Source organism: Delphinapterus leucas, chromosome 8 (assembly GCF_059928025.1).
Source record: "Delphinapterus leucas isolate spDelLeu-1000000601 "Yukka" chromosome 8, BTC_Dleu_Yukka2, whole genome shotgun sequence".
Lineage (NCBI taxonomy): Eukaryota > Metazoa > Chordata > Mammalia > Artiodactyla > Monodontidae > Delphinapterus > Delphinapterus leucas.
The window spans coordinates 33,325,054-33,338,728 of NC_143136.1; the positions used below are offsets into that span (position 1 = coordinate 33,325,054).

At 37.5% G+C, this 13,675-nt stretch overlaps 1 protein-coding gene across 1 annotated transcript in view; it reads right to left on the reverse strand.

Annotated features, from left to right (window-relative positions):
- Positions 1-13,675, reverse strand: part of BMPR2 (bone morphogenetic protein receptor type 2) — a 193,481-nt gene that overhangs the window by 18,451 nt on the left and 161,355 nt on the right. Inside the window, exon 10 of the mRNA XM_022567437.3 lies at positions 11,099-11,235. Within this exon, the coding sequence (XP_022423145.1) occupies positions 11,099-11,235 (137 nt within the window). The remainder of the gene's footprint in view (positions 1-11,098; positions 11,236-13,675) is intronic.

Sequence of the window (13,675 nt, forward strand, 5' to 3'; positions counted from 1 at the left end):
ATACTATTATCACCTCCATTTTTCAGATGCAAGAAAAGAGGCCCAGAGGAGAAATTAGGACACATGGCAAAGTTAAGATCAAAGGCTAGGCAGCATAGCTCCACAATTTATACATTATCCTATGTGACTCTAAGCTATGCTGGTGCAGGAAAGTTCCCAGTGGATAAATGGGTTCTGCTACAAAATTTGAAAGTTGATTTTTTTGAAGAAAATCTATTACAAGTTCCAAACAATGTTAAAATCATAGTTGGTAAGTCATTAACACAAGTAAAGACTTAGAAGTTACTAATAAGAAATTGGGAAAAGGAAAAATTGAAAAATAACTGAGAATTCAAAGAGGGTGACTATAAGGAGGACTTTGAGGGTCTAAAAAACAATAATTTGGTTGGATAAAACTTCCAGAAATAGAGTAAAGCAATGTTGAATACCCCAGAATAAGGGGAAAAGTCATTGAGAGAAGACTAATGAAATAAACAGTATTAAGTCAGCAATGGGAAGTTAGGTCTTCAAACAAATACTGAGAACAGCCTTGACAATTTAGATGAAATTTAGATGAAACAAATTCCTTCCAAGACACAAACTGCCATCAACTATACTCCAATAAAAAATTAAAAGAAGAAAAAAAAGACTGCCAAAGCTCACTCAAGAAGGGATAGATTACCTGAATATTTCCTATATCTATTAAGAAAGGTAAATTTGTATTTTAAAACTTTCCCACCAAGAAACACCAGGCCTGGATGGTTTTCTGAATGAATTCTACCAAACATGTAAGAAAAAATTAATGCCAAGTCTACACAAGTCTTCCAGAAAATCAAACAGGGGAGGATATTACCTAGTTCATTCTATGAGGACCTCAGTCAAAATGGCAGACGAAGGAACTTTGGGGGGCTTTCCTCCCAAGAAGCACCAATAACTGGCAAATATTATCAAACTCAACTTTACTGAAACTCTGGAAGTTAGTCAAATATTACAGCAACCAACTAAAAATATAACTGGAAAAAGAAAGGCCACTGAAACGGTAGGAGAACTCTGTGGTGAGGAGAACTCTCCCCTGCCCTGGAGTGCTGGCAGATATGAACATGGCTGTGCATGTTCCCAAGGTGGGTACCTGGTCCCAGAGGGAGAAGAGTGATCTTGTTTCAAAGGAATTATGCTGTTTTGACATGTCTATGAGTTCCCTGAAGGACTGATTCAAGAGGTCTATCTTTGTTCTGCCTAACTCAGAATTCTCTCAGGACAGGGAAGTAGCTATGACTAAGTGGAGAACATTCCCTGAAAGCACTGAAAGCCAAATGAACAAGTACTATAGCCTGGGGCAAAATATAATAGTTGAGGCACACAACAAAAATGCTGAAAGTCAGGGAGTTAAAGCTGGGTGGAGAAACTTTGGGGAATAAGGGCATTGAAAAGCTTCCAAATATACTGGGGAATCTAGAAAACCACACACAGGTCCAGGGCAGGATGCATGCTCAGAGAAGACTATAAGGTTTCATAACTGGCTGGCTCAGCCAGTAGGAAGTATTTAGGCTCAGCACTAGCAGAAAGTGAAGGCTAAGGCAGAATTGTAAAAGGCCTGGATAAGTGTTAACAGAGAGCCCCAACACAGAGCTAATCTCCAAAGACTTGGAGAATATTTTTCTTTTGTTTCCTTTTTGCCCATAATGATATCCAAAACATACAATTTTAAACAAAAAATTACAAAGCATGGGAAGAAACAAGAAAGTATGCCCCATTCACAGGACAGAAGAAATGAACAGAAACTGTCCTCAGGAAATACAGACATTGGAGTTACTAGCAAAGACTTTAAATATGCTCAAAGAACTAAGGAAACCATGGACAAAGAATTATAGGAAACCAGGAAAACAATGTCTCAACAAATGGAGAAGAGCAATAAAGAGACAGAACTTATAAAAAGGAATTAAAAAGACACTTGTGAGCTCAAAAGTACAAAAATGGAAATGAAAAATTCACCAGAGTGGTTGACAGCAGATCTGAGCAGAGAGAAAAAAGAATTACTAAACTTGAAGATAGGATATAAAAATTATGCAATCTGAGAAGCAGAAACAGGAAAAGAATGAAGAAAATGAACACAGCCTATAAAACTTGTGAGGCACCGTTAATCGCACCAAAATACACATAATGAGAGCCCCAGAAGAAGAGAAATTGGAGAAAGAATATTTGAAGAAATAATCGTCAATAACTTCCCAAATTTAATAAAAGAAATGAGTCTACACATCCAAGAAACTCAAGGAACTCAAAGCAGAGTTCCATACTGAGACACATTATAATCAAATTATAAAAAGCCAAAGATAAAGAGAGACTCATGAAGCAGCAAGAGAAGCCACTTGAAATGTATAAGGGATCCTCAAAAAAGGTAACAGTTAATCTCTCATTAGAAACCATGGAAGTCAAAAGGCAATGGTATGACATTGTTTAAAGTGCTGAAAGAAAACAAGTGTTTTCTGTAGAATTCCCAAGAATTCTATATCAGGGAAAACTATCCTTCAATAGTGAAAGAGAAATTAGAATCCGCCTGCCAATGCAGGGGACAAGGGTTTGAGCCCTGGTCTGAGAAGATCCCACATGCCACGTAGCAACTAAGCCCGAGTGCCACAACTACTGAGCCTGCATGCTACAACTACTGAAGCCAACTCACCTACAGCCCGTGCTCCGCAACAAGAGAAGCCACTGTGATGAGAAGCCTGTGCAAGGAAGAGTAGCCCCTGCTCGCTGAAACTAGAGAAAGCCTGCACGCAGCAATGAACACACAATGCAGCCAAAAATAAATAAATTTTTTAAAAAAGAAAGAAATGCTAAAGGGAATCATTCAGGCTCAAGTGAAAGGACACTAGACAATAACTTGAAGCCATATAAAGAACTAAAGAACACTGGTAAAGTAACTATATAGGGGACTTCCCTGGTGGCGCAGTGGTTAAGAATCCACCTGCCAATGGAGGGGACACGGGCTCAATCCCTGGTCAGGGAAGATCCCACATGCCATGGAGCAACGAAGCCCAGGCACCACAACTACTGAGCCTGCGCTCTAGAGCCCATGAGCCAAAACTACTTAAGCCCACGCTCCAGAACTACTGAAGCCCACGCATCTAGAGCCCACACTCCACAACAAGAGAAGTCACCACAATGAGAAGCACGTGCACCACAATGAAGAGTAGCCCCTGCTCGCCGCAACTAGAGAAAAGCCCATGCACAGCAATGAAGACGCAGCACAGCCAAAATAAATAAAACAAATCAATCAATAAAAAAAAATTTTTTTAAAGTAACTACAGGGCTTCCCTGATGGCGCAGTGGTTGAGAGTCCGCCTGCTGATGCAGGGGACACAGGTTTGTGCCCCGGCCTGTGAAGATCCCACATACCGCGGAGTGGCTAGGCCCGTGAGCCATGGCCACTGAGCCTGCGCGACCAGAGCCTGTGCTCCGTAACGGGAGAGGCCACAACAGTGAGAGGCCCACGTACCGCAAAAAAAAAAAAAAAAAAAAGGGGGTATATTTCTCATTTTATAAAACTATGTATTTACTATCTAACTCTAGTACTGGATTCTCATTGCATAGAAGCAACAGTTCTATTGACTGTAGCACATTAGATTTTAAATGGATTAATTGGAAGTGAACCAAATACTACTTTTTTCTTACTCAGCAACCTCATCTAAATTGAAAGTAAAAAGTTTTCAGAAAAATATGCATATCCCACAACGGTAGGGTTGCTAAGAGATACTTCAGAAAAAGGAGTCCAATTTCTCTGATGAAATAAAACAATTTAAGGCAGATGAAGTTGTATTTTACTAGATAAAATTTCACAAAGAGACTTTTCTTTGAAGTGTACTCTACTATGAGGCTGGCACATCTAATGAATCCTGATAAAGGATTCAGCCTCTCACCTAACGTCAGGGACCTCTTAAAAATCTGTCCCAGTTCCCACAGCAGGGACTACAGATTGGTGGCAATCTTGAGCATACAAGCTTGGGAATAGGTCTTCAACTGTCTCATACCTGAAGATTTCAATCTCATTTGAAGTAGAAGCCTACCTTGTAGGTAATCTACTAACAAAGATGACCAATGGAAAAAATACTCAATCTAAATCTATCTGGAAACATATAAAATCTCTCTAGCTTTTGTCCAACATGCCACGACCCCAGTATCCAGAATGAAAATATACTAATCCTACCAAGACAACCTACAATTAAAATGTGAAAATATGTAGTAAAATGATGTATATTGCTTAATGAAAACTTTCTCAGTTTTGTTCTTTAACTATAATCAAGAAATTACTTGTAGAGATTGGAACCAAGATGGTGGAGTAGAAAGACGTGCTCTCACTCCCTCTTGCGAGAACACCAGAATCACAGCTAGCTGCTGGACAATCATTGACAGGAAGACACTGGAACTCACCACAAAAGATACCCCACAGCCAAAGACAAAGGAGAAGCCACAATGAGACAGTATGAGGGATGCAATCACAGTAAAATCAAATCCCATAGCTGATGGGTGGCTGACTCACAGACGGGAGAACACTTATACCACAGAAGTCCACCCACTGGAGTGAAGGTCCTGAGCCCCCTGTCAGGCTTTCCAACCTGGGGTTCTGGCAACTGAAGGAGGAATTCCTAGAGAATCAGACTTTGAAGGCTACAGGGGTTTGATTGCAGGACTTCGACAGAACTGCGGGAAACAGAGACTCCACTCTTGGAGGGCACACACAAAGTAGTGGGCGTATCGGGACTCAGGGGAAGGAGCAGTGACCCCAGGGGAGACTGAACCACACCTACCTGCTAGTGTTGGAGGGTCTCCTGCAGAGGTGGGGGGTGGCTGTGGTTCACTGTGCAGAGAAGGAAACTGGCAGCAGAAGTTGTGTGAAGTACTGCTTGGTGTAAGCCCTCCCAGAGTCCGCCATTAGCCCCACCAAAGAGCCCAGGTAGGCTCCAGTGTTGTGTTGCCTCAGGCCAAACGACCAACAGGGGGAGAACGCAGCCCCACCCATCAGCACTCAAGCAGATTAAAGTTACTGAGCTCTGCCCACCAGAGCAACAGCCATCTCTACCCACCACCAGTCCCTCCCATCAGGAAACTTGCATAAGCCTCTTAAATAGCCTCATCCACCAGAAGGCAGACAGCACAAGCCAGAAGAACTATAATCCTGCAGCCTGTGGAACAAAAACCACATTCACAGAAAGATAGACAAAATGAAAAGGCAGAGGGCTATGTACCAGATGAAGGAACAACATAAAACCCCAGAAAAAAACCTAAATGAAGTGCAGATAGGCAACGTTCCAGAAAAAGAATTCAGAATAATGATAGTAAAGTTGATCCAGGACCTCGGAAAAACAATGGAGGCAAAAATCGAGAAGATGCAAGAAAGGTTTAATAAAGCCATAGAAAAATTAAAGAACAAACAAACAGAGATGAACAATACAATAACTAAAATGAAAAATACACTAGAAGGAATCAAGAGCAGAATAACTGAGGCAGAAGAACAAATAAGTGACCTGAAAGACAGAATGGTGGAATAAACTGCTGGGGAACAGAATAAACAAAAAAGAATGAAAAGAAATGAACACAACCTAAGAGACCTCTGGGACAACATTAAATGCAACAACATTCGCATTATATGGGTCCCAGAAGGAGAAGAGAGAGAGAAAGCACCCGAGAGAGTATCTGAAGAGATTATAGTTGAAAACTTCCCCAACATGGGAAAGGAAATAGCCACCCAAGTCCAGGAGAGTCCCATACAGGATAAACCCAAGGAGAAACATGCTGAGACACATAGTAATAAAACTGGCAAAAATTAAATACAAAGAAAATTTATTGAAAGCAGCAAGGGAAAAATGACAAAAAATATACAAGGGAGCTCCCATACGGTTAACAGCTAATTTCTCAGCAGAAACTCTACAAGCCAGAAGGGAGTGGCATGATATACTTAAAGTGATGAAAGGGAAGACCCTACAACCAAGATTTCTCTACCCAGCAAGGGTCTCATTCAGATACAATGGAGAAATCAAAAGCTTTACACACAAGCAAAAGCTAAGAGAAAGCAGCACCACCAAACCAGCTCCAGAACAAATGCTAAAGGAATTTCTCTAAGTGGGAAGCACAAGAGAAGAAAAGGACCTACAAAAACAAACCCAAAACAATTAAGAAAATGGTAATAGGAACATACATATCGATAATTACCTTAAACGTGAATGGATTAAATGCTCCAACCAAAAGACACAGGCTTGCTGAAAGGATACAAAAACAAGACCCATATATATGCTGTCTACAAGAGACCCACTTCACACTTAGGGACACATTCAGACTGAAAGTGAGGGGATCGAAAAAGATAATCCATGCAAATGGAAATCAAAAGAAAGCTGGAGTAGCAATACTCATATCAGATAAAATAGACTTTAGAATAAAGAATGTTACAAGAGACAAGGAAAGACACTACATAATGATCAAGGGATCAATCCAGGAAGAAGATATAACAAATATAAATATATATGCACACAACATACGAGCACCTCAGTACATAAGGCAAATGCCAACAGCTATAAAAGAGGAAATCGACGGTAACACAATAATAGTGGGGGACTTTAACACCTCACTTACACCAATGGATAGATCATCTAAAATGAAAATAAATAAGGAAACAGAAGCTTTAAATGACACAACAGACCAGGTCGATTTAATTGATAATTATAGGACATTCCATCCAAAACCAGCAGATTACACTTTCTTCTCAAGTGCACCCAGAACGTTCTCCAGGATAGATCACATCTTGGGTCACAAATCAAGCCTCAGTAAGTTTAAGAAAATTGAAATCATATCAAGCACCTTTTCTGACCACAATGCTATGAGATTAGAAATGAATTCAACAGAAGAAAAACGTAAAAACACAAACAGATGGAGGCTAAACAATATGTTACTAAATAACCAAGAGATCACTGAAGAAATCAAAGAGGAATTAAAAAATACCTGGAGACAAATGACAATGAAAACATGATGATCCAAAACCTATGGGATGCAGCAAAAGCAGTTCTAAGAGGGAAGTTTATAGCTATACAAGCCTACCTCAAGAAACAAGAAAAATCTCAAATAAACAATCTAAACTTACACCTAAAGGAACGAGAGAAAGAACAAACAAAACCCAAAGTTAGCAGAAGGAAAGAAATCATAACAATCTGAGCAGAAATAAATGAAATACAAACAAAGAAAACAACAGCAAAGATCAATAAAACTAAAGGCTAGTTCTTGAGAAGATAAACAAAATTGATAAACCATTAGCCAGACTCATCAAGAAAAAGAGGGAGAGGACTTAAAACTAGAAATGAAAAAGGAGAAGTTACAACAGACACCGCAGAAATACAAAGCATCCGAGAAGACTACTACAAGCAACTCTATGCCAATAAAATGGACAACCTGGAAGAAATGGACAAATTCTTAGAAAGGTATAACCTTCTAAGACTGAACCAGGAAGAAATAGAAAATATAAACAGACCAATCACAAGTAATGAAATTGAAACTGTGATTTAAAATCTTCCAACAAACAAAAGCCCAGGACCAGATGGCTTCACAGGTGAATTCTATCAAACATTTAGAGAAGAGCTAACACCCATCCTTCATAAACTCTTCCAAAAAATTGCAGAGGAAGGAACACTCCCAAACTCAATCTATGAGGCCACCATCACCCTGATACCAAAACCAGACAAAGATACTACAAAAAAGAAAATTATAGAGCAATATCACTGATGAATATAAATGCAAAAATCCTCAACAAAATACTAGCAAACAGAATCCAACAGCACATTAAAAGGATCATACACCATGATCAAGTGGGATTTATCCCAGGGATGTGAGGATTGTTCAATATATGCAAATCAGTCAATGTGATACACCATATTAACAAATTGAAGAATAAAAACCGTATAATCATCTCAATAGACGCAGAAAAAGCTTTTGACAAAATTCAACACCATTTATGATAAAAACTCTCCAGAAAGTGGGCATAGAGGGAACCTACCTCAACATAATAAAGGCCATATACGACAAACCCACAGCAAACATCATTCTCAATGGTGAAAAACTGAAAGCATTTCCTGTAACATCAGGAAGAAGACAAGGATGTCTCCTCTCACCACTATTATTCAACATAGTTATGGAAGTCCTAGCCACGGGAATCAGAGAAGAAAAAGAAATGAAAGGAAAACAAATTGGAAAAGAAGAAGTAAAACTGTCACTGTTTGCAGATGACATGATACTATACATAGAGAATCCTAAAGATGCCACCAGAAAACTACTAGAGCTAATCAATGAATTTGGTAAAGTTGTAGGATACAAAATTAATGAACAGAAATCTCTTGCATTCCTATACACTAATGATGAAAAATGTGAAACAGAAATTAAGGAAACACTCCCATTTACCACTGCAACAAAAAGAATAAAATACCTAGGAATAAACCTACCTAGGGAGACAGAAGACCTGTATGCAGAAAACTATAAGACACTGTTGAGGGCTTCCCTGGTGGCACAGTGGTTGAGAGTCTGCCTGCCGATGCAGGGGACACGGGTTCGTGCCCTGGTCTGAGATGATCCCACATGCTGCGGAGCGGCTGGGCCCGTGAGCCATGGCCGCTGAGGCTGCGAGTCCGAAGCCTGTGCTCCACAATGGGAGAGGCCACAACAGTGAGAGGCCCACGTACAGCAAAAAAAAAAGACACTGTTGAAAGAAATTAAAGATGATATCAACAGATGGAGAGATATACCATCTTCTTGGATTGGAAGAATCTCTATTGTGAAAATGACTATACTACCCAAAGCAATCTACAGATTCAATGAAATAGCCATCAAATTACCAATGGCATTTTTAACAGAACTAGAACAAAAAATCTTAAAATTTGTATGGAGACACAAAAGACCCCAAGTAGCCAAAACAGTCTTGAGGGGAAAAAAATGGAGCTGGAGGAATTAGACTCCCTAACTTCAGAATATACTACAAAGCTACAGTAATCAAGACAGTATGGTACTGGCAGAAAAACAGAAATATAGAGCAATGAAACAGGATAGAAAGCCCAGAGATAAACCCACGCACCTATGGTCAATTAATCTATGACAAAGGAGGCAAGGATATACAATGGAGAAAGGACAGTCTCTTCATTAAGTGGTGCTGGGAAAACTGGACAGCTACGTGTAAAAGAATGAAATTAGAACACTCCCTAACACCATACACAAAAATAAACTCAAAATGGATTAGAGACCTAAAAGTAAGGCTGGACACTATAAAACTCTTAGAGGAAAACATAGGAAGAACACTCTTTGACATAAATCACAGGAAGATCTTTTTTGATCCACCTCCTAGAATAATGGAAATAAAAACAAAACTAAACAAATGGGACCTGATGAAACTTAAAAGCTTTTGCACAGCAAGGGAAACCATAAACAAGACGAAAAGGCAACCCTTAGAATGGGAGAAAATATTTGCAAATGAATCAACGGAGAAAGGATTAATCTCCAAAATATATAAACAGCTCATGCAGCTCAATATTAAAACAACAAACAACCCAATCCAAAAATGGGCAGAAGACCTATATAGACATTTCTCCAAAGAACACATACAGATGGCCAAGAAGCACATGAAAAGCTGCTCAACATCACTAATTATTAGAGAAGTGCAAATCAAAACTGCAGTGATGTATCACCTCACACCAGTTAGAATGGGCATCATCAGAAAATCTACAAACAACAAATGTTGGAGAGGGTGTGGAGAAAAGGGAACCCTCTTGCACTGTTGGTGGGAATGTAAATTGATAACAGCCAATATGGAGAACAGTATGGAGGTTCCTTAAAAAACTAAAAATAGAATTACCATATGACCCAGCAATCCCACTACTGGGCATATACCTAGAGAAAACCATAATTAAAAAAGACACATGCACCCCAATGTTTATTGCTGCACTATTTACAATAGCCAGGTCGTGGAAGCAACCTAAATGCCCATTGACAGATGAATGGATAAAGAAGATGTGGTACATATATACAATGAAATATTACTTAGCCATAAAAAGGAACGCAACTGGGTCATTTGTAGAGACATGGATAGATCTAGACACTGTCATACAGAGTGAAGTAAGTCAGAAAGAGAAAAACAAATATCATATATTAACACATGTATGTGGAAACTAGAAAAATGGTACAGATGAACCGGTTTGCAGGGCAGAAATTGAGTGACGGATGTAGAGAACAAACGTATGGACTTCAAAGGGGGAAAGTGGTGGTGGTGGTGGTAGTGGGGTGGTGTGATGAATTGGGAGATTGGGATTGACATGTATACACTAATATGTATAAAATGGATAACTAATAAGAACCTGTTGTATACAAAAATAAATAAAATTAAATTAAAAAAATAGTTGTTTAAAATAAGAAATACAGGGTACTGTCATTAATAAGAGGGCAATTCAATAATTATGACATATAATGGAATACTGATCAAATGGACAGAAAGTGATACATCTATATATGTACTGACATGAAAAACTAAGTGAAAAAATAAGCTTCAGAAATGATAGTGGATGATCCTACTCATGTTAAAAAAAAAAATGAGAAAGTGTGAGAGTGTGTGGATGTATGTCTTGTATGCAAATGTCTGTAAGATGTTTTTAGTGTTGTAGCAACAATTTACTGAAATGGCAGGAGCCTCTGAAAATATTTCAGCATTGTGAACTGCATTTTTAATAAGCAGAATTTATATGTGGTACTTTGTTTTCTTTTTGGTGCAGTTTAAATTTCTATTAGTCCTTGAATATGTAAGTCTGCACTAATTAACATTTTTGGTACCACTCTCAAGAGGATAAATGGAATGGAATTTCAATAATATTTAAAATATTATCATGTTAATTATTCTAGCTGTTACCCAATGTAGCAAACTTCAGACACAACAGTTAGTGCCTCTTTGAAAATATATAATAGCATACAAATCAAGTAAGTTGTATTTCTGGCAGTAGACAACTCTAAAAACCATTACCATTATTAGCAATCTATTTTTTCTTCAAGCAACATTTGAACATCTTCATCATAAGTCCTCTTTTTCAATAATTTAGTTTTTCCTTACCAGGCTATTTTCTTTCCAAGCTTCTGGGAACTTGGGTCTCTGTTTTTCCCTAGACACCAGAACCTGCATATCTTCAAAAGTGGGATGGTTTCCAACCTCTGTCTGAAAAGCCATCTGGTATTCTGGTACAGATTCACCTGTGTATTTTTTTTAAAAAAAAGATAAGAGTAAAATTTATAATTATAAAGAGACCCCGTTGTGGGTTTTATGCACTATTAGTAAAAGCTCTATTTAGAATAGTCTTTGTTTGATAAATTAAATGTTTGTTATAAATTAGATGGTAGTTACAATAATGGGCAGCTATTTTTAAATGGTTTCTAATATTAGTGAATTTGGGGGTGGGGGTGGACATTATTATATACATGAGGTTTAACACTTAAAACTGAATTCTTATCCCATACTGGGGTTGAGGGTGGTGAATATGAGGAGAAAGTCCAAGATCTAGTACAACAAACATGTCTGCAGAACTAAATATAAATGGGTGGGTGGTACAGTCATGTCTCATTACATCACTGACTCTATTATAGTCTAGCCAGATTTTTCATATGTCACAAAAATTTTTATGATAATGACCATTTGACAAAAAGTCAATAAACTGATTTTTCCCCTTAATAAGTAGTACCTAGATCAAGGATTTTAAAATATCATTAACTATTCTACCACTGTTTAATAGCCCTATTCATCACCAATATGCACAATCAGCAGCTTGTGATAAAAGACTTATGATTTTTACAAAATGTTGTCAAATTAAACTTAATTAACATATTGAGCCACACAGAAGACCTCTGGGACCAACATGTAGAAAACCAATCGTTTAGTCAAAATCTTGGCAAAGAACACAAGAGAAATAGACTCTTCCTGTCTCCTTGTCCCTCCCCCAATACCATTAAAATGACAAGATAAATTAGAAGAAAGAATACCAGGAAGGAGGTAAGGCATTTAGGTTCTAATCTTGGCTTCATCTCTACCTAGGAAAAGCCGTTTATCTATTCTGTGTTTCAGTTTTCCTGTCAGCAAAATGGAAATGTCTGCCTTCCTTATCTCACTCATGTGGAGACAATACAAAATTTATAACGACCCAGATAGAAAGTACATTACAAAGCATGTAATTGAAGTTTTATGCTTCAATTTGAATATTCAAAAAAAAACCTATACACTTGCCCTCCACCAATATTAAAAAAGATTTACAAAGAGTAATTCTATAATTTATGTAGCATAGCCCAAAGTTTTTGGAATATTGAACTATCTATAAATACAAATGGTATTTTCACATATTCTACAAAGATTTAAGCAGATACTTATTTCTGATCAATAACTATCAACACTGAACTTGAAAGACAAAACTAAAGTATTTCATCCTGCCAGTTAGTGTATCACTTTCTTTCATGAAATCTCATATGATAAACCCTCAACCCATACCATCTGTGAACTGTAAGATACTTACTAATATATCTCTTCTGTCTTTCTGAGACATATACACAACACACATACACACCTTCCAAGTGTTATTTTTTCCTCAAATGCTCTTCAATAGAATAAATAAATATTTAATACAATTTTACTTATCTGTTTTAATCGGGTGTAAATTATAATTAGAAAACTTGCTAAATAAAACTGATGCACAATCTTGTTTTGGAAATGGAATGACATTAAGAATTATAAATTTCTACTAAATCTTCATGGTTCTCATCTGTTTCTTGTTAATTATGTCTCTAAGCAGTTAGGAATGTTTTAATCCCCTTCTTAAGTTATGCTTGTTCTCTTCCTCCTTTTTCTTTCTCTTGCCTTCTGTTTTTCTTCCTTCTTTGCTGCTCTTTGTAATATAGGTCCTAATTCATTTATATTGTTAACATTTTACAGAGAGAGGCAGCCTTTATAACAAACTGCTTCCATTCAATAAAATGGAATAATAATAAAAGCATGTCTTGCATTTGGAGTTCTATCATAGAAGTTTAAAAAATATTTTATAAGAATTTTTCCACTAATATATGCTATTCTTTAGGCTTATTCATATGTTTGTGGAAAACATTTTTTCAACTTACACCCCATTTCACTGTTAAAAATTTTAGAAGTACCCTGTATCCTCTGCCTGTGCTTTTTTAGCACTCTTTTCCTCCTACACCCTGTAATATTTCTGTCTTCCCTATTCCACAGAAACTCCTCTAAGAATACCAATGACCTCCTCCTATTCAATTCCAAGATCATTCCTCAGTTCCACTTCCTTTTGACCTTTCAATTCCATATGTTTCTACTAATATTGGTTCTTAATACTTTCTAACACTGACTTCCAAGATAGTAAGATTTCTCAGTTTCCTCACTATTTTTCTGTCCATTTGTCTTCTATGTCCATTTGTCTTCCTATGATGGGGGAGGGGGAGGTCACCTAATATTCAGTCTTTACTCACCAATGTTTCTCTCTCTTCATTTATTCTTTTAGGGGACTGCATCCACTTATAAATTCTCAATTACCATCTCTATGTAGGTAATTCCCAAATATCATTTTAATCTTAAATTCTTCATTCTTTTAAGCTCTTCAATAACAATTTTTTCAGTTGTCTATCAATACCCCAACCAAAA